Source organism: Neolamprologus brichardi, chromosome 22, assembly GCF_056152115.1.
Source record: "Neolamprologus brichardi isolate AB-2024 chromosome 22, ASM5615211v1, whole genome shotgun sequence".
NCBI lineage: Eukaryota > Metazoa > Chordata > Actinopteri > Cichliformes > Cichlidae > Neolamprologus > Neolamprologus brichardi.
The window spans coordinates 24,981,100-24,999,645 of NC_142124.1; the positions used below are offsets into that span (position 1 = coordinate 24,981,100).

An 18,546-nucleotide genomic window follows, 5' to 3' on the forward strand; every position below is an offset into this window, starting at 1 on the left:
TAAGCACCATCAGAATTCAGAGTTTTGGACTGAACTTCTAAAATGGCAATTTTTGCTTTTTTTAAAGAAATAATTTATGCTCAGGAGCATGGGCGTCTCAGAGCTTTTTCTAACCCTCATCCTACCCGCCTATGGTGCGCCGTTTGTAAACTGAAAATGCTGAGATTAGCGGCAAAAGTTTTCCACATTTAGCTCCAAACCTTATGAAAACATTTTTTTCGAGTCACTTTTTACAACATTTACGAAAATATTTGTAATGTTTTATATTTCAAACTTTTTATATTTCAAAATATATTTAATCTAAATACTATATAAAATACAAATTTTACATCTAAATGTTATATTTAAATCATCAGATAGTGTCTCAGATAAAAACGGAGCATCCAACTGTTGGAGAAATGATGCTGATGGGACACCTGCCTTCCAAAAATATAGTGGTTCAAAGATGGCGTCTAAGAGAGTCACTAGGGGGAGTGGACTCGGCTGGTGTTCTATCCAGAAGAGCTGCAATTGCTTGGCGAGTATATGCCGTGCCTCATCCAAATTTCATATGACATACAGATGCAAATCACAAGCTGATTTGTTGGAAGTTTGTTTTTCATGGTGCAATAGATGGATACAGCGGGGTGTTGATGTTTGATATCAGAGCTGAGACTGTGAAAGCGCTCTTTACTGCAGCTGTTGGACAGTTTGGCAGACCCCTGCATATCTGGGGTTACGTGAGAAGTCTCACATTTGGGAGGACATGTGAACAAGCAGGGCTGAAGGCTCTGGCTTAATGGGAAGTTCTGTGCACAACCAGAGAATTGAGCTTTTCAACCGAGACTTAAACAACAACCGCAGCCGCATTTATGCATCTATTTATTAATTGGAATCACTTGGTATCCTAGACTTAGAAAATGCAACAGACCTAATGTGATCTGCTGTATAAAGTGCTTTGAGCACTCAGAGTAGCCTACAGTTAGGTCACTATTTGGACACTGACAACTTTTGTTTTGTTACCTGTTTACTGGAATATATTCTAATTATAGTCATATTATAGAAAGGACATTTAATTTAGGGTATCCATATTCAATGTGGATGAAGTGTTTAGGAGTTTCTTCTTCTTAATATGTGGCACCCTCTTTTTGAAGGGACCAAACGTTAATGGACAAGTGACTCAACGGCTATTCATAGGCAGGTATGGATAATTTCTTCGTTATGTCATTATCAATTAATTAGACAAAAAGCCTGGATTTGATTTGAGGTGTTGTGCTTGCATTTGGAAAATTTTATTATGAACAGACACTACGCGGTCAAAGAGAACAGAAAAACCCATCCGAGAAATTGCTACAATATTAGAAGTGGCAAAATCTACAGTTTGGTAAATCCTGAGAAAGGAAAAAAAGGACAGGTGAACTCAGCAACCCAAAAGACCTGGGTGTCCAAGGAAGACAACATTGGTGGATGATTGCAGAATCATTTCAATGGTGAAGAGAGAACCCATCACAACAGTCAACCAAGTGTAACAACACTCTCCAGGAGTGGTTCCCAAACTTTTTTTGCTGGGCCCCCCTTTGTTTTACAAGAAAAATGTTCGTGCCCCCCCGGGGCCTCCAACCACACACACCCATATTTTGCTCCATTGTGGTTTATTTCACATTGTGAATGTGAGAGTGAATGAATAGTGGAATTGTAAAGCGCTTTGGGTGCCTAGAAAAGCGCTGTATAAATGCAATCCATTCCAATCCATTTCACACCTCAAACATTTAGTAAGCAATTAAGCAAATACAAGTAATCTGCAATAAATTACAGGTAGTAAGAAAGTAAACTACTAACTCTTTTACGCTACGTCCACACCTAAACGGGTATTTTTGAAAACGCAGCTGCTTCATCCACACATAAACGGCGTTTCGAATCACCGAAAACTGAGATTTTTTAAAACTCCTTTTTTGCGTTTACGTGTGGACGAGGAATACAGAGTTCGTCACGTAACGTCAAAGGTATGTGCCTTTTTTCAAGTCATGCTGTGCGCACGTTATTGTTTACATGAGATGAATTGCAGAATGGCAGATAGAGACAAAATACTGTTACTGTTAATCTGACTATCTTCAGGTTTTACACACTTACATATACACATGCACTTACTGTCTCTCCGTTTAGAAAGGCAGAGGCGTCACGGTGTAATTATTTTACATGTAGTTGTTTTTTCCCTGTGTAATAATATTCAACATTGCTATCAATACATTTTTCAAAAAATGCCTCTCTGTGCAAAATGGGTTTAAAAACATAAACAGCTGTAGGATACTGTTTGTCCGTGATTTGAACCGGGGGAACAAATTGTAGCAGGATCAGCCTGATATTATTTGTATACCACTGTAACTTTACTGTATAAAGAGCTAACATCTCCAAAATGTCAGGAGTAGTTAGTTATTACAACAAGTGTTTGTGAACTATTATGCAGGGAGACCTACCTCGGCACTTGTGCAGGTGAAACCAAAGGGAAGATATGCTTCACCATATTTTCTAGTCTTTGGCTTAGAATGAAGTTGGTTTGGAAACATATTCAGCAATGCTTCATCTCCTGCTTTGCGTTTCTGTGGGCGCCCCGTGCTAGCAGTGTCCAAGCGTTTTGTCCCCCCCACACCTTTTTCATTCCGTGCCCCCCCTGCAATGGCTCTGCGCCCCCCCTAGGGGGCGGGCCCCACACTTTGGGAAGGTCTGTGTTAGCCAAAGCAAGAGTTGCACCAACAAAGCTCATGAGCATCCCAAGGCTGGAGCTTTCGGCTGCAGTAATCTCCGCAAGGCTAAGTGTCATGTTAAAAACAGAGCTTGACATGCAGATTGACGAGGAATTCTACTGGAATGATTCCCAAATTGTATTGGCCTACATCAGCAATGAGGCACGGTGATGCCATGTGTTTGTCGCAAATCGTGTTCAGCTAATCCGAGAAACCATAGACCCTGCTCAGTTGCACTATGTGGATACTGCAGAAAACCCAGTTGACCACGCTTCGAGAGGTCTTTGTGCAGGGGACATTCTGTCAACAAACTGGTTATCGGGTCCTAAATTTCTATGGAAACCTGAGATAGTCCCAACACCACATTTTTCACCAGATCTGCTTGTCTGTGACCCTGAAGTTAAATCAGTGAAAACCATTGCCACCCATGTCAATGAACAAAATGACATCCTGAACCGTCTAAGCCGCTTTTCCAGCTGGACAACGCTCATTAGAGTAGTTGCAAGAGACTAGGTATGAAGTCAGATCGTGTCAGCAGCATTGTGACGGTGGAGGAAAGGAGAAAGGCTCTTGAGCTAGTAATCAGTCTGGTTCAGCGACAAGCCCTTTTGCAAGACATAAAGACACTTCAGAAGGGCAACTCCCTTCCAAGCTCAAGCCCCCTAAGCTGCCTTGATCCCATCTTAGATCAAGGATGTCAATAGAAAATTGTACTTAGTAGTCAGTATAAACTTTTTAATGAAATAAGTTTGTATATGATAGAATACTGCATGATGACCTTTTGATGACTTAGACTGTTGTTCACTACAAGACTTATTCTGTTCTCTTTTATAAGTTTCTTCCCACAGCGATAATAAGAGCTGAACAAGCAGTTTCACTCCCTACCAGGAAGAGGAGAGCTGAACACTCTTATCTTCACTCCCTAATAAAAAGAGGGGCCGCTTCCTTCAGAATCTCTCTCTCACACACACACACATACACATCAACATTCCTCTGTCTACGAACAGACGTATTTACTATTGTATTACCTTTGTATATAAATAAAGACCAGAGCAGTGGCAGAGCGCGAGTCCTTGAGCCACACTCACGGGTGCGAGTGCTCTGTGACTGCCCTTGCAAGTAAAAACTGCAGCGTGTGTGTTTCTACTCTCTGACTCTCAGCTGAAGAAGTGTCTTTAGAATACATCTCTTGACAAAGGACTACTTCGTGTCGGTGGAAGACTGACAAAGGAAACGCTTAGTCAAGAACTAAAACACCCAGTTATCCTTTCAAAGGAAAGTCACATTACAAGACTAATAGTGTCTCATTATCATGCCACCATCTGTCATCAAGGTCACAGTCAAACTCAAGCAGAACTCAGAGCAAATGGATTTTGGGTGCTCGCGAGAAGCAAAGCAGTTGCCAAGTTAATACATAAATGTGTACAATGTCGAAAACTTCGGCGCCCAACCGAGGAGCAACGCATGGCAGAGCTCCCGAAGGAAAGGATTGAAGCCTCTGCTCCTTTCTTGTACTCTGGTATGGATTGCTTTGGTCCATTTTACATCAAGCGGGGCCGTAAGGAATACAAAAGGTATGGGCCTGTCTTCACGTGCTGTCCATATCGAGATGCTAGAAGACCTATCAACAGATGCATTCATCAATGCCCTTAGATGCTTCATCAGCCTAAGAGGAACTGTTTGCCAGAAATAAGTTCAGAGAGGTTCTCAAGCAGTGTGACATGCAGGCACTGGAAGCTTTCCTGGCAGACAAACAGTGTGAGTTTGTTTTCAGTGCTCCTTCTGCAAGTCATGCAGGTGGCATCTGGGAACGCCAAATTAGGACCATTCGTAATGTGCTAAATGCCACTACTGCTCAGTGTGCAGGAAGACTAGACGATGCCTCTCTTAGAACTTTGTTTTATGAAGCCATGGCTATTGTAAATAGCCACCCATTGACTGTGGACAGTATCAGCGACCCAAAAGCACCTGAACCTCTTACTCCAAACCAGCTTATACTGATGAAGTCCAAGGTTGCCCTACCACCACCTGGGAAATTTGTGAAAGAAGACATGTATGCAGTGAAGAGGTGGCATAGAGTAGAATACTTAACTGAGCAGTTCTAGGGTAGGTGGAAAAGAGAATACCCCATGAATGCCTCCACAAGAAAGAAGTGGCACAAAATCTGCCGCAATCTAAAAGTGAATGACATTGTTATCATCAAAGAAGGTATGTTACCAAGGTGTCAGTGGCAACTGGGACATATAGTTGAAACTATCGAAGGGGATGATGGTTTAGTCCGTCGGGTCAAGGTTCAAGTAGGAGACCAAAGTCGGACCAAAAAACAGGACCGTGCTTTCAAGCCCCCTATTATCGAGCAGCCTATCCAAAAATTGGTGGTTCTTGTTGAAAGAGAATAACAACAAACATGTTATTGTCTGAGATGAACTGACATATTGACATAAACAATGTAACATTCCAAGTGGCAACTGCTCTATCATGGTCTGTACACCTTTATATTGGCTGAAGTGGTTTCATTTTTGTTGTTGTTCAGAATCATGTATGATTTAGCTAGTTTGTAAATCATAGCATGATTGGTGGGAGTGTAATGAACCGCTGGTCTGTACCATTGTCGGAGCTTTATGCACAGTAGCATTAATGACAGATGCGCTCAGAGGCGTGCCCTGTAACCTGAATAGAGCAGTCTGTCATGCAGAGGAATAAACTGTATAAAGTCCATCTTAGACACGTGTGTCACTCAAGCTAGTAGCGCCCCATGAGAAATGGGCCGAATGTTTACGTGTTCACGTGTTCCCACTGTTGCCAAAGTACTTGCTCATAGGGGGTCATTTAATTGTTGTTTTTCCTGTATGTATTATTGTAGGGTCTACCTTAAAATTGACTGTTGTTGTGATTTGGTGCTGTATACATAAAACTGAAAAAATTGAACCGTTTCAATCTGGCTTCTGTTCATTCCATAGTACAGAAACAGCTCTAGGAAAAATCACAAATGATCTTTTGTTTGCAGCGGATTCTGGACTGATCACTATCCTCATTCTCCTTGACCTTATGGCAACTTTTGATACAATCTCCCACGGCATCCTTCTTCATAGATTAACATCTATTGGCATCAAAAATATAGCACTCGCCTGGTTTACCTCATATCTCTCTGGCCGTACACAGGTTTTTTCAATTACTTATTCACAGATCACCATCTACTCCAGTTAAGTCCTGTGTACCCCAAGGCTCTGTCCTGGGATCTTTGCTTTTTATTATCTCCTACCTCTAGGTAATATTTTCAAGAAATGTAACATTCAATTTCACTGCTACGCAGATGACACCCAAATCTACTTCCAAACCTATACTCTCATACCCACATCTATTTCTTATCGTTAAAGTGAAATCAAGGTTTCAGAACTTTCTTAAACTTAATGGTAATAAAACAGAATTCATTCAAATATGCACCAAATCTATACTGACTAAAGTTGGGACCATAAATCTTTCATTATCCATTGATAACTCTTTTGTCATACCTTCCCCTCAGGTTAACAGTGTTGGTGTCATCATTGACAGCACTCTTTCCTTCACGGCACATAGAAATAATATCACTTGGTCTTCTTATTTTTATCATTTATTTTGTTTTACTAATGTAATTTTGAGGATCTTTATAAATAAAATGTATTATTATTAAATCAGCCTTAGTCCTGGTAATGCAAACCAATCTTTCTACAGGACCGGAAACAACCAAAAACATCAGGCGCTACCACTTTCTCCCTTCCTGTCTGTTAAGGAGCAAAGGTTACACTTTTTTTCAGCTCGTTTTCTGAGCAGTGGGCAGTCACATCAGAAGTCTTCCTCACTCCCAGCAGGGTTGTAGCAGCATCACGTCTCCCTTTCATGGGTTTCATGACCAGGAACCGACCCAGCTGTCTCAGGTTAATGCAGTAACATCTCCAGTGTTCTGGTAATTCCTAGACTGGATCAGGTGATTCATGAAACAATGAAGCCTTTCTTCTTTAAAATGACTGACAGAATGCCCCACCACCTTTGATATTGTGTGATACCTTAGTTTAGGATCCATGGCAAGCATGAGGTGAATAAATAGTTTTATTTATTGAAGCTGCATGGGAGGAGGGGGTGTTTTTGACCGGGGGTTCCCAAAACATTTTTATTAAGTACTTCTCAAAGCAGAAACCAAAGGAAAATGGACTACAGTGCTTTTCTACTCTATGTAACATTTAGACTCATGAATGCATCAGAGAGTTGGTTCCAAGAACCAACCAATCATAAATACAATAAAAAGTGGGATTACCGTCATTTAAATGTGGCAAATAATGTGAGCAGTCATATGTGATTTTAATTATGCTTATATCTAACAGGCTGATTGTGAATGTCTCCTTCATTGAGGAGACTCAGGACTTGTGCTCATGTAGCACTTTCTGCATTTCTTGTGACTTATTTGTACACCAAGCTGAGAATCAATTTTGACTGATTTGCATTCTGAAAACACACGTGGATATTCCCATGAGTGTGTTTACCTGTGTCCACTGACATCACATGTGCCTAAAGCATATTGGGACGACAGGTCGATAAGCTGTACTGGTTTAAAGCAGCTGTGGGCCTGAACGAGCACAAACCTGTCCAAGTCTCTGAAATTCATACAAAACTTTATTGTCCCAAAAAACAGAAGAAAAACATCTGCAACCTGTTTGTGCATGAAAGGAGGTCGACTGAAGTTAAACAAACAAACAAACACATAAATAAGTAAATAAATAAATAAATAAAAATAAATAAATAAATAACGAGGCTGACAATGGCATGATTAATAGCGGTGTGTTTCAGGGATGAGTGAGCGATTTGATTTGATGCAACGAGTGTCCTGATGTAATGTCCGGTATTGGCGCTCCAGATTAAGGCTCTCCTCCTTGCTGTTGGGGGTGTCAGAGTTCATCTTTGAAGCCACTCAACACCAAGCTGTGACTCGCCTCTCGCTTGAGGAACCGGAGGAAGTCTTTGAGCTCGCGGGTGCCCTGAAAGCACATGGGAGATGTCATGTGACCCCAGAAGGACGTTAACATAAAGACTTTATCTTGTAAAACCTGTCAGTGGCTCAAGCCCCACCCTTACTGTGAAGCAGGGGTGGGCAATTCCAGGCCCCGAGGGCCGGTGTCTCTGCAGGTTTTAGATGTGTCCTTGAACCAACACAGCTGATTTAAATGGCTAAATTAGCTCCTCAACATGTCCTGAAGTTCTCCAGAGGCCTGGTAACGAACTAATCATGTGATTCAGGTGTGTTGACCCAAGGTGAGATCTAAAACCTGCAGGACACCGGCCCTCGAGGCCTGGAATTGCCCACCCCTGCTGTGAAGCCTTGCCTTCACAAACTGCAGTGTTCACAGTGTCTGTGTGAGCTTCAGCAAACTACCAACTATTAAACACTGAACTTTAGCTCCACTTCCAACACTTGCAGCTCTGGATGAATGAGGGTGTATTAAAAAACAGACTGGTCCGAGCAGGAAATGTGGCTGTGTGTACGTAAATGACAACAGACTTTCAAAGTAAAATTCTTCATTTATAATCCCTGTAGGCTCTTCTTTGGTGGTGTATGAGCCTATTGTTCAGAAACAGCTGTAGTGCTGTTTCTGAACAATAAATGTTGAGTCAAACAGTATAAACACGTTGGGTTTTTCAGGAAAGACCACAGCCTGAAGTTACAGTGTAATCAAAGCAAATATTTGTCACCAGGAAGGATTTTTAACATCCAGCCCTTTACAGGCTCACATTAGTTATTATTATAAATACACACTTTTATTTATATAGACCAGCTGAGGAATAAGATGAGGATTTAATTAATTAAGGTGGCACGGTGGTTAGCACTGTTGCCGCACAGCAAGAAGGTCCTGAGTTCAATTCCACCATCAGGCCGGGGTCTTTCTGTGTGGAGTTTGCATGTTCTCCCTGTGTTTGCGTGGGTTCCCTCCGGGTACTCCGGCTTCCTCCCACGGTCCAAAGACATGCAGCTTGTGGGGATAGGTTAATTGGATAATCCAAATTGCCACTAGGTGTGAATGTGAGTGCGAATGGTTGTCTGTCCCTGTGTGTTGGCCCTGCGACAAACTGGCAACCTGTCCAGGGTGTACCCCGCCTCTCGCCCTATGACAGCTGGGATAGGCACCAGCGCCCCCCGCGACTCTGAAAAGGATAAGCGAATAATAAGGATAATTAAATGGATTTAATTAATTAGTATAAAATCAGGACTTTAGCACCAGTCGGCAGACCTTGAGGGTACTGTGTCCGTATGCCCTGTGGATGATAAATGAGAGCAGTAAAAAGCACAGTGGTGTTATTGGCTGCTTAATTTTTAAGATTAGGCTTAAAACTTTCCTTTTTGCTAAAGCATATCATTAGGCTGGATCAGGTGACCCTGAATCCTCCCTTAGTTATGCTGCAATAAGTGTAGGCTGCTGGGGGATTCCCATGATGCACTGAGTCTTCTTCACCTTTCTCACTCACTATGTGTTAATAGACCTCTCTGCACTGAATCGTTGAATGACTCACTTCAGCACTTTGAGAAAACGCCTCTTCTGATCTGCGCACAGATGTCGTTGTACCTGTATCATATCAGTCAAGAGCCTGTACAAGTGGAAGCAGGTGCAGTTTAATGGACCAAATTATGTCCTGTGTTTCTTCTAAGCTGACCATGAGTGGCTGTGGAGAAAAATGAGTGTCTGTACTTTGCAGTGCTCACACTGACCCAGGGGGTTAGAAAATTATTTAAATGTGAAGTATGAATGGGCAGACTCTGTGTTGACAAACAGGATGTATGTAAATGAGAAAATGTAATTTTTAAATCCCATTGACATATGCTGAGAGAAGCTGCAGACTGCTCCACAGGTGTGGACCTGAGCTGGTGCACATAGGTGAGCACAGAGCATAATTAACTACCCATAAAACCCCGTGACAAGGCAGCTCAAACAGCTGTGAGGGAAAACTACAGCACAGGGGAGTGGGCTGCTGCAGATAACATTGACCTTAGATAAACTGAGAGGAAGCAACTTCATCTAAAACTGTAGCTGAGGTCCATCTAGCCTCAAGTCTTGGGTATGCACTCAGGTGTCTTACCTGGTATCTGACGGGTTCGTCCTTCCTGCCTACTGGAGCAAAGTAGATGGTGGGAAACCTGCAGGCAGACACAGCGACATCAGACTCACACCTGGCAATGACTGAAGCATGTCACGGGAAACCTGAATCTCACCCTTGGACGTCGTAACCCAGAGGGACGTCATTGGTCAGGGCGTTCATCTTGGCAATGACGATTTTGGGGTCAGAGCGCAGCTGAAGAACACAAAGGTTTGACAATGATTTCACACAGAAATAAACCAGTAACATCTCCTTCAGTACAACAAGTCATTTTAGTGGGTGGAGCTACAGCACACAAGACCTCATAGGCAAACAGGAACCAGCACCAGGTCTGAGACAAGTCCCCATTTGAGGAAGACGGAAGATGTTTCAGAGTTTCTAAAATGTCATGTGACCTTTTGCAGATGTTTTACACAGTCAGGAAGGGGCAGAGGGGCAGAGCCTAAATGCAGCTGCAGTGTGAGAGTAGTTCATAATACCACACACAATGCTACAGAAGCATGAGCTGGCAGCTTTGTGTGGTTTGTTGTGCGACTGCTTATTTGTGGTGCTCAGCTGGTGTTGAGAGCAGGAAGGCCATGTCACACAAATATACTACCTGTTTAAGACCCAGCCCATTCTTATTCTAGCACCATTTCCTTATTGTGTAGAGAAACTGTTCAAACTGCACTTTTCTTATACTGAAGATTAAATGTATAGTTAATAGTAGAACCGCCAAGGGGTTCATTTTAAATGTCAACTGTAACTCTGTTAAATAATTTACATAATTTCCTCAGGGATTATTCAAGTATTCTGATTCTGATAAATCTAAAACACCATCATCTCAGATTTCTAAGGAGCTTGGAAAGAAAAAACTGGGACTCTCCACCATTTTACCCTAAAACTGAAGAAGCTTCTCGGATGAGAGGCGAAACGTCTTCAAGCCGCTTTTCTTTCCAACCTCCTTAGACTACGATGACTTGGATGACTAAGAACCTTCACAGACATCTCAGATTTCATGACTTTTTCTGACTGGTATTTCATCAAATATTGATATTTAATATGACCACTTTTACCTCGAACCACCAAGAAGGGTATTTTTAACTCATAGAAATTAATGTAAAACCACAAGTGTAGCATGGTGGGTTGCCTAGCAACATCATTGTTTGCACACATTTTGACATGAAAGCTGCTGTAACATGAGCCAGAGATAAAATGTGACTGACAAATAAATCTCTAGGGGAGATTTGAGATCTGAGGATGGGAGTTTGAGCCAGAGCAGACGTTCTTAATTTACACTTCATCAAAAAAAGATTTTTGGAATTTCTCTATTTGACATAATGTATTATATCATATTATTTTGATACAATCAAATTGAATATATACACTTCTTTTTCAATTAGTTAGCATTTTATCATCAGCTAGTTATGTAACCCCATAAAATAATCTTTCTCTTCCCAAGCAAATTGAGATAGAACATAACAGCCCAGTACATGCACACTAGGGCTGCCACAAACGATTATTTTACTAGTCACCGATTATTTTTGCGATTAGTTGACTAATCAGATTATGTATCCACTGGACATAAAACGTACAGCTTATTGCGCCAGCAGCATCTGCTCTTATATAACTATCATTAGCTTACAGCTTTAAGTGTTTAAGGTATGTGCTAACTAAAAATAAAGACAAGATGATGGTTTGTTAAACTCCACTGAAACAATCTGCAAATTTCATTTAAATTTAATAAACTCAGCCGTCTGCTCCTTGCTATCTAAAATATAACAGGACACCGGAGTATATTCTTGAGCATCTCACACTTCTGATAATCTGCTTGACGTTTATTCTGCTGTGTAAAAACTATAACTTTAATCTCAGCCAAACCGATTTACTCAGGAACAGATAAAATACTGAATAAAGCCAAACAATAACAATTTTAAGTTATCTAAGTGACTTATATATCATGTTTAACCTGAGTAGCGAAAAACGGCGGCGGGTTTGAAAACGATTTGCCGGGACTCATAAAATATGTTAAACGTTTATTTTGTGACCCAGAAAGAATAATAAGAGTAATATTAAGACTAACTAGCTGCCGCCATTGTTGGAAACTGAGCAGGGCCGCGCTATGAATTCTGGGATAGGTTGGGGCACGAAGTGTAGACCCGACCCATCCTTCAAATCTGGGGAAACGAAGGGCGCATTTGTCGGCCGAATTTGTCGGAGTCTTCGAATGTGGACAGTCTTCGTCGTGTCGCTGTAACGTAATCGGCCTACAAATGCAGGCACAGGAGGATGCGGTTCCTGAATTTGGACACAGCTACGATACCGGACACTGCTTCTTATTCTTCGGGGTTTAACGGCAGCTGGCATCCTTGTACATGCAGTGCTGCCATCTTCTGTTTCAGTCTGTTATTACACTCTTAAATCCTACTACTTATTCCTGCGTCTTTTGGGATCTTACAAAGCTTCAAATGACGCGTCGACTAGTAAATTAGTCGTCAACGTAATCATGAGTATTCGACTAATCGTGGCAGCCCTAACGCACACCACACCACAAACAGAATGCAGTTTCTTACTGAAGCACAATCGGGAATGCCATCGGCAAGTCTGCGGGGCAAGTAGGTTCAAGTGTACAAAGAAAAAAAAAAAGCAGACACTCTGAGAAAGAGATGTTATACTTTTTGGAGATCTTTTCTTTTATCCTTACATCATCTCACTGACTGGATTACTTCATATTAGAAGTGAGGAAGGAGCTCAAATGTGAGTGAAGGAGACTGTAACGTGGAGATTAGATTTTTTTTCCTGCAGAAATGCTGATGAATGATGGGATTTGCAATTATCTTTGATAGGAAGCAGTTGTGTTTTTGGTGTGATACGCATGCAGTAAGTAACCTGTGTTGTAGTAATCTGTTTGGTTGTGTTTGGTGAAAGAGAGAATATTTTATTGTGTAAAATAGCATTGATCACACCTCGCAAACATCTGCTTTGCCAGCTGATTGCACAGGATGGTACACCTGGTGCAGAGAAGCTAGAGTGTGGACTCAAGCTTGTTGGTCTGGTGACTAAGACAGGGTCTTCACCACACAGTGCTTATTTATAAAGTGCTTTACAAATCCGCACATTACGGCTACAGTTGGATTTTCCTGTTTGAGTGAAGCTAGCCAAACAGCGAACACCCAGTTACTGCTAAAGCGACAGAGTGCGAGAGTGGACATTATATTCTCAGTATATGAGTGAGCGTACCATTTCAGCGAGCTCTCCATAGACTGGCTCCAACTTCTTACAGTGAGGACACAACGGAGAAAAAAACTGGATCAGAACATCTTTATCCGGGTCATTCACCACCTGATCAAAGGACTCTGCTACCACCACCTGAGGCACACAGGTCAGAGGTTACAAAGAGGTCTACAACGTCATTGATACTCACACAAGAGGCTTTGGCGTGTTTGTTTTACTCACTTTGACAGCCCCAGAGTTCTTTTCAGGTATCGGTTCTGATTTGATGTAACGTTTGAGTCGACCTGCAAAGTAATCTTCCAGGAACCTCTGCAGAGACGCACCATCCCTCCTAAAACAAACAAACAAACACACACAGTTACTTGTTGGTGCTTTCATTGTGAATGAGGTCAGAAAGCTGAGAAATGCGGGTCAGCCCCCCCAAAAGTTTGAAACAGACTTGGATCAGATAGTTCTGGTTTATTGTGACCCCACCCCCTCACCTGCAGAACAGGTGACATAGTGGTATGACTTGGCTACGCACGTGAACTCCTCCCTCATGGTGTACTTGTGACCCAGTCGGGTCCGGATGGTGATAAAGGGCAGCTCCCCTCCATCTGACGTCCCCATTCCAAAGTCTTCCTCCAGCTCCAACAGGAAGTCCTTCTTATTGGCTATAGAGAAGGTTAGACCCCGCCCAACATACTTAGACGCCACCTTCATTACCCTGAGAAGAAAACACACAGGGGAGAGGATTACACACAAACACTTTAGTCAATCAAGCTGTACATCTGGAACACATCCCCTCTGTGTGCTTGCGTTACCTGTTCCTCCAGTAGTTGGAGCCGGGGATGTTGTGATGGTAGTCAAGATCGTAGTACGCCGTCAGCAGGTCCCGGACTCTCAGACGGTCTCTATTCTCTATTGTCATGTGAGGACACAGACCGTAGCTGCACATAGGTGGACACACAGATAGAATGAGGCTGTGGTTCCTCTAATGACGTAGGACAGTTTTCCAATTTCATTGTACTATATATGACTGTGACAATAAAGAGTTATCTCTTATCTCTTAAAGACTCACATGTGATCTCTGATGAAGCGCCGCAGTGAGCCGATGGTCAGGTAGTCTCTGAAGATGACAATGCTGTCCTCAAAAGCATTGGCGAGTCTGGGAGGTCTGAACAGCAGCACACATCTGGAGAGAGAGACACACACGCACAGAAGTGAGAATAACACCTTTAAAATGTGACATCACTTAGGTGTGAACTCACTCTGAGTTGGCCCCATGCTCTTCGGCGAGCTGCAGGTTGGTGCTGTGAGCGAAACGGAACTGTTCTCGGAGTAGAGTGGCTGCCTTCAGGAACTCAGCCAGACGGGGGCTGTCCGAACCTGAGAACACACCTGATGCAGACACATGCACTGGTAAGGGAGCTAAAGGAGAGTCAGAGGACCATAGACACCATGTGTTTGTCTGACCCTGAAGTTAGCATGGCCAAGTTTACTTTAAGGTGATCATGCCATGCAAGCAATAAAACCTCAAAGGTGTACAGGTATCCAGACTGCAACAGTGTGAACAAATTCAACAAAAATGGTTTATTTGAAGAGTTTCAATTAGGTTTCAGAGCTCATCACCATACAGACATGGCTTTAGTGAAGGTTACAAATACAAAAAAAAAAATACAAAGAATTCATACACTAAGGTTAATTATGGAGTACCACAGGGTTCTGTGGAAGGACCAATTCTGTTTGCATTATACCTGCTTCCCTTAAAAGGCATAGCAGATGACACCCAACTTCACCTATCCATCAAGCCAGATAACACGCAACAACTATTTGAACTGCGGGAATGTTTTAGCAGCTAGCTGCTTGAAGACTATGGTTTTCTGATTGAAGGAGTACATGTTTTGTTTGAACTGTTTAAGGTAAATAAATACTTACAAGATTAGATTAAGACTACATCCCTCTTTTTTTAGCCACCCCTCCAGGAGCCTGGTTCAGCTGGAGGTTTCTATCTGTTAAAAGGGAGGTTGTCCTCCTACTGTCGCTAAAGCGCTTGCTCATAGGGGTCATCGGATTGTTGGGGTTTTCTGTTTTCTTTGTATTATTGTAGGGTCTTTACAATATAAAGCAACTTGAATACCTTGAAGCAACTGTTGTTGTGATTTAGCAATATATAAATAAAACTGAATTAAGCTGAACTGAGGGTTACCTAGGCAACAAGAGCCTGGAACTTTCACCAGTGACCAAGCAACAGCTACATTTCCTCGTCGTTTGTTTCGTCTTCTGCTGTTTTGTTTATACTGATTTTATTCTTTAATGTCTGTATAACTTGACTTTGACAAATAAGAAGCACTCAGCCTAAAGCATGATGCAGCATACAGCAACACGCAGTAGAGGTTTTAGATACGGGCGACACGGGCGGTTGCCCGGGGCGGCATCGTGGTGGGGGGGCGGCATCACGGGCATTGGCAAAAAAAATAAAATAAATTTTTAAAAAAAGATGCTCGTACTCGTGCTGCCCCGACGTCAGCCAGCGCATATTGGGAATGGCATAAGCACCGATCGGTTTTCTATCGCCCATTTGCTGGGAGTAAGGGCGCCCTTCGTTTGCGATGTGCGCCTGCTGCTTGCGGCGCAAAGAGGAGAGGGCGGGGCGGCGGGGGATTTTCTGACTGGCTGGAGCAAAATTTACAGTTTGATGATTTAAAGTCTCACACACAAGCTTGTCAAGTTTGTTCGCCCAGGGCGCCAAACAGGCTAGGACCGCCACTGGCAACACGTGACCTCATACCTACAATGCTGGCGTCATGGTTATTGACAAAGGCCTTCAGATCGTCTTTGGTCTTCAGGTGCATCGAGTCTGGACCAGTCTGCCTCCTCATGGTCTCGTAGATCCCCTCTGAACACAAACACACACACACAGACAGAGGTTACATCACAGACTCAAGTAACAGAGCAGGATTGGGATGACTCATAGTGTTTCCTACCTGCAGTGCGAGGACCATCATAGGGGGCGGAATCTTTGCCATACCTAAAAATTCTCAAGGTGGGATAACCTGAGACCCCAAAACGACTGCACGTCTCAGAGTTTGTCGTACAGTCCACCTGCCGCACAGGTGAGACAAACAGATAAGACTGTTGTAAAACAGGTGTTCACAACAGTAATGAACACGATGGACACATTACCTTTGCTAATTGAACACTTCCTTTCAGTCGACTAGCTGCTTTCTCAAACTCTGGGGCCAATTTCTTACAATGACCACACCTGAAGGAAGGAGAAAAAATAAAGGGATTAAGGAAAGGAAGGAGAAATAAACAAAGAAGGGGTTTAAAGAAACAGGGAAGGAAGGAAGTTGGAACGCAAGGAAGGAATGCGGAAAAGACGGGAGGGGAGGGAAGGAATGAAGGAAATAAGAGCCACAGTATAATAAATACAAAATAATTAAATCAAGGGAAATGACGAAGGAAAGGGGTGGAGGAATGGAACGAGAGATGGAAGAGGACAAGCAGGTTGTTAGTGCCTCCTTAACAGTAGAGACACGATTTAAAAACAGCAGAAAACCAATAAAGATGGAATGATTTCATTTTTAAAAAACTCAGGAAAAATCTCCCGCCGCCGGCCGGGCTAAACTAACGCCGCTTCTTTACCAAGGAGCGTAGAATTTCACCAGCATGGTCTCGTGCTCTGTTGCCAGGTAATCGAAGTCCGCGTCCCCGAGCTCGAGCACGTCCCTTCGCGTGGACACAGCGGCGGGAAAACCGGACAGCACCACCAACGTGACGACAGGAAAAAAGCCCAAAGTGGGCGCCATGACGGAAGTAGAAGAAGAGCTGAGAGAACGAAGGATGAAACCGGTGATCGTTACTGGAGACTTCTTACAATGAGGCGGTGTTCCGGTGACCTCCTTCAAATTAAAACGCTTCACCGTAACAAATAGTATTTAAAATGTGTAATAACTAAAATCAAACATCTTTATTGGGAAATTAAATATGTGTAAAACGAGAGCCTTTACAGACACCAATCCACGCCATTTTAATCCAGAGGAAAAACCTGGCAACACATGAAGGTCTGGTTACTGCAGATTCGGTAGTTTCCGGTGTCGTCTTCTTCTTTCGTTTTAATGGCAGCTTGCATTCAACATAGTTGTACTACTGCCTTCTCTTGGCTTATACTGCTACATCGCTTCTATTTCCTTAACACCTTACCCTTTGTATCCTATTTTTGATGCATGAGTTTCTGAGACCGCTATCTCATCAACATGATAAATACTTGCCATAATTTCAAAAACTCATTTTTTGTCTAGAATTAACATTATTGTTAACAAAACGTGCCCAAAATGCCCAATATATCAAATGCAATACAAAAATAAAAGATAAAAAAAACCCCAAAAATATATCATACATACATATAGCAAATACATTTTTGTGGATTTTGTTAGAATGGTTAATCAGAATCAGAATACTTTATTGATCTCTAGGGGAAATTATTTTTGGTTAAAGTGGTTAAAGTGGTTAAAGTGCTCCAGTATAAACAAACAGTAACAAAGAAAGACAATACACTAAGTAAGAATAGCACAATATATACATAATAACCATGTGTGTATGTATGTATATATATATATATATATATATATATATATATATGGTTATTATGTATAGGATAAACATTATTTATACTGTGTCCAAGCTGGGTCAACTTTACTGTTATTCCTGAGCCCAAGTGGTACAGGAAGCCAAAATAAGGACAAAGTGCCTTGGGGGCTTGTTTTTATACAAACAGGACTACAGTGAGATGAAATATATATATATACATACATACATATACATATATATACATACATATACATATATATATATATGTAAATATATATATATATATATATACATACATATATATATATATATATATATATATATATATATGTTCATCTGGACGTAGCGTTTTCAGTGGGAGGCCTTGTCTTCTTATTATCTGATAATGATCTATCTACATTAATGTATTTGCACTTCACCTGATTCTACTTGTAGGACACATACTGGTGTTGCTTAAAGTCTCAGTGGTTGAGCTTGGATAATATCCAAGTTTTAGCCGCTGACCAATATACCATACACCTATAATCTATTCTTGAGTGAATTAATGTGGCATCAAATTTGCACCCCATGTCAACCCTGCTAAACCCCTTATAATATTAAGTACCTTTTTACTTTTCCCCATAATGTGCTCTGTGATTTTTCCAAGTTAATTTCTTATCAAAAACTAGACCCAAAAAACGAAACCAATCAACCCTTTCTAGCCCCTTCCCATACTAGTAAAACTGTTTATTTTCTCCCTTTTTTTTTTATTTGTGAAAAACATGACTTTAGTTTTCTCAACTAAAAATTTTAAAATCCCATTCTACACCTCATTTTTCCACTTTACTTATCCCCTCCTGGAATTTCTTAATGAGATGGTCTACATTTCCCACCCTTACCTATAATGCTCCATCATGAGCAAAAAGTAATTTACCATAATCTA

The 18,546-nt window shown here is 41.8% G+C and overlaps 1 protein-coding gene and 1 pseudogene across 1 annotated transcript; one reads left to right on the plus strand and one right to left on the minus strand.

Moving 5' to 3' along the window:
- Nucleotides 1–88: 88 nt before the first annotated feature.
- On the plus strand, nucleotides 89–919 carry LOC148096780 (uncharacterized; annotated as a pseudogene).
- Nucleotides 920–6,805: 5,886 nt separating this feature from the next.
- On the minus strand, nucleotides 6,806–16,918 carry pdia8 (protein disulfide isomerase family A, member 8). The gene is made up of 13 exons (XM_006795233.3): nucleotides 16,680–16,918; nucleotides 16,218–16,296; nucleotides 16,019–16,136; nucleotides 15,823–15,930; nucleotides 14,303–14,432; nucleotides 14,113–14,226; nucleotides 13,856–13,981; nucleotides 13,576–13,758; nucleotides 13,275–13,383; nucleotides 13,059–13,187; nucleotides 9,955–10,034; nucleotides 9,822–9,879; nucleotides 6,806–7,729 (listed from the first exon to the last, which is right to left on the minus strand). Exons 1-13 carry the CDS (start codon nucleotides 16,841–16,843, stop codon nucleotides 7,640–7,642), a joined length of 1,488 nt encoding a protein of 495 aa, XP_006795296.2. The 5' UTR covers nucleotides 16,844–16,918; the 3' UTR covers nucleotides 6,806–7,639.
- Nucleotides 16,919–18,546: the final 1,628 nt, after the last annotated feature.

Bases quoted from the DNA above. Each gene is read 5' to 3' on its own strand.
- pdia8 (XM_006795233.3), bottom strand. From the start codon at position 16,843: ATGGCGCCCACTTTGGGCTTTTTTCCTGTCGTCACGTTGGTGGTGCTG. The intron at 16,297-16,679 runs GTAAAGAAGCGG...TCCTTCCTTCAG, and splicing joins GTGAAATTCTACGCTCCTTG to GTGTGGTCATTGTAAGAAAT. The intron at 13,982-14,112 runs GTGAGTCTTTAA...ACCTATGTGCAG, and splicing joins CGCTTCATCAGAGATCACAT to CTACGGTCTGTGTCCTCACA.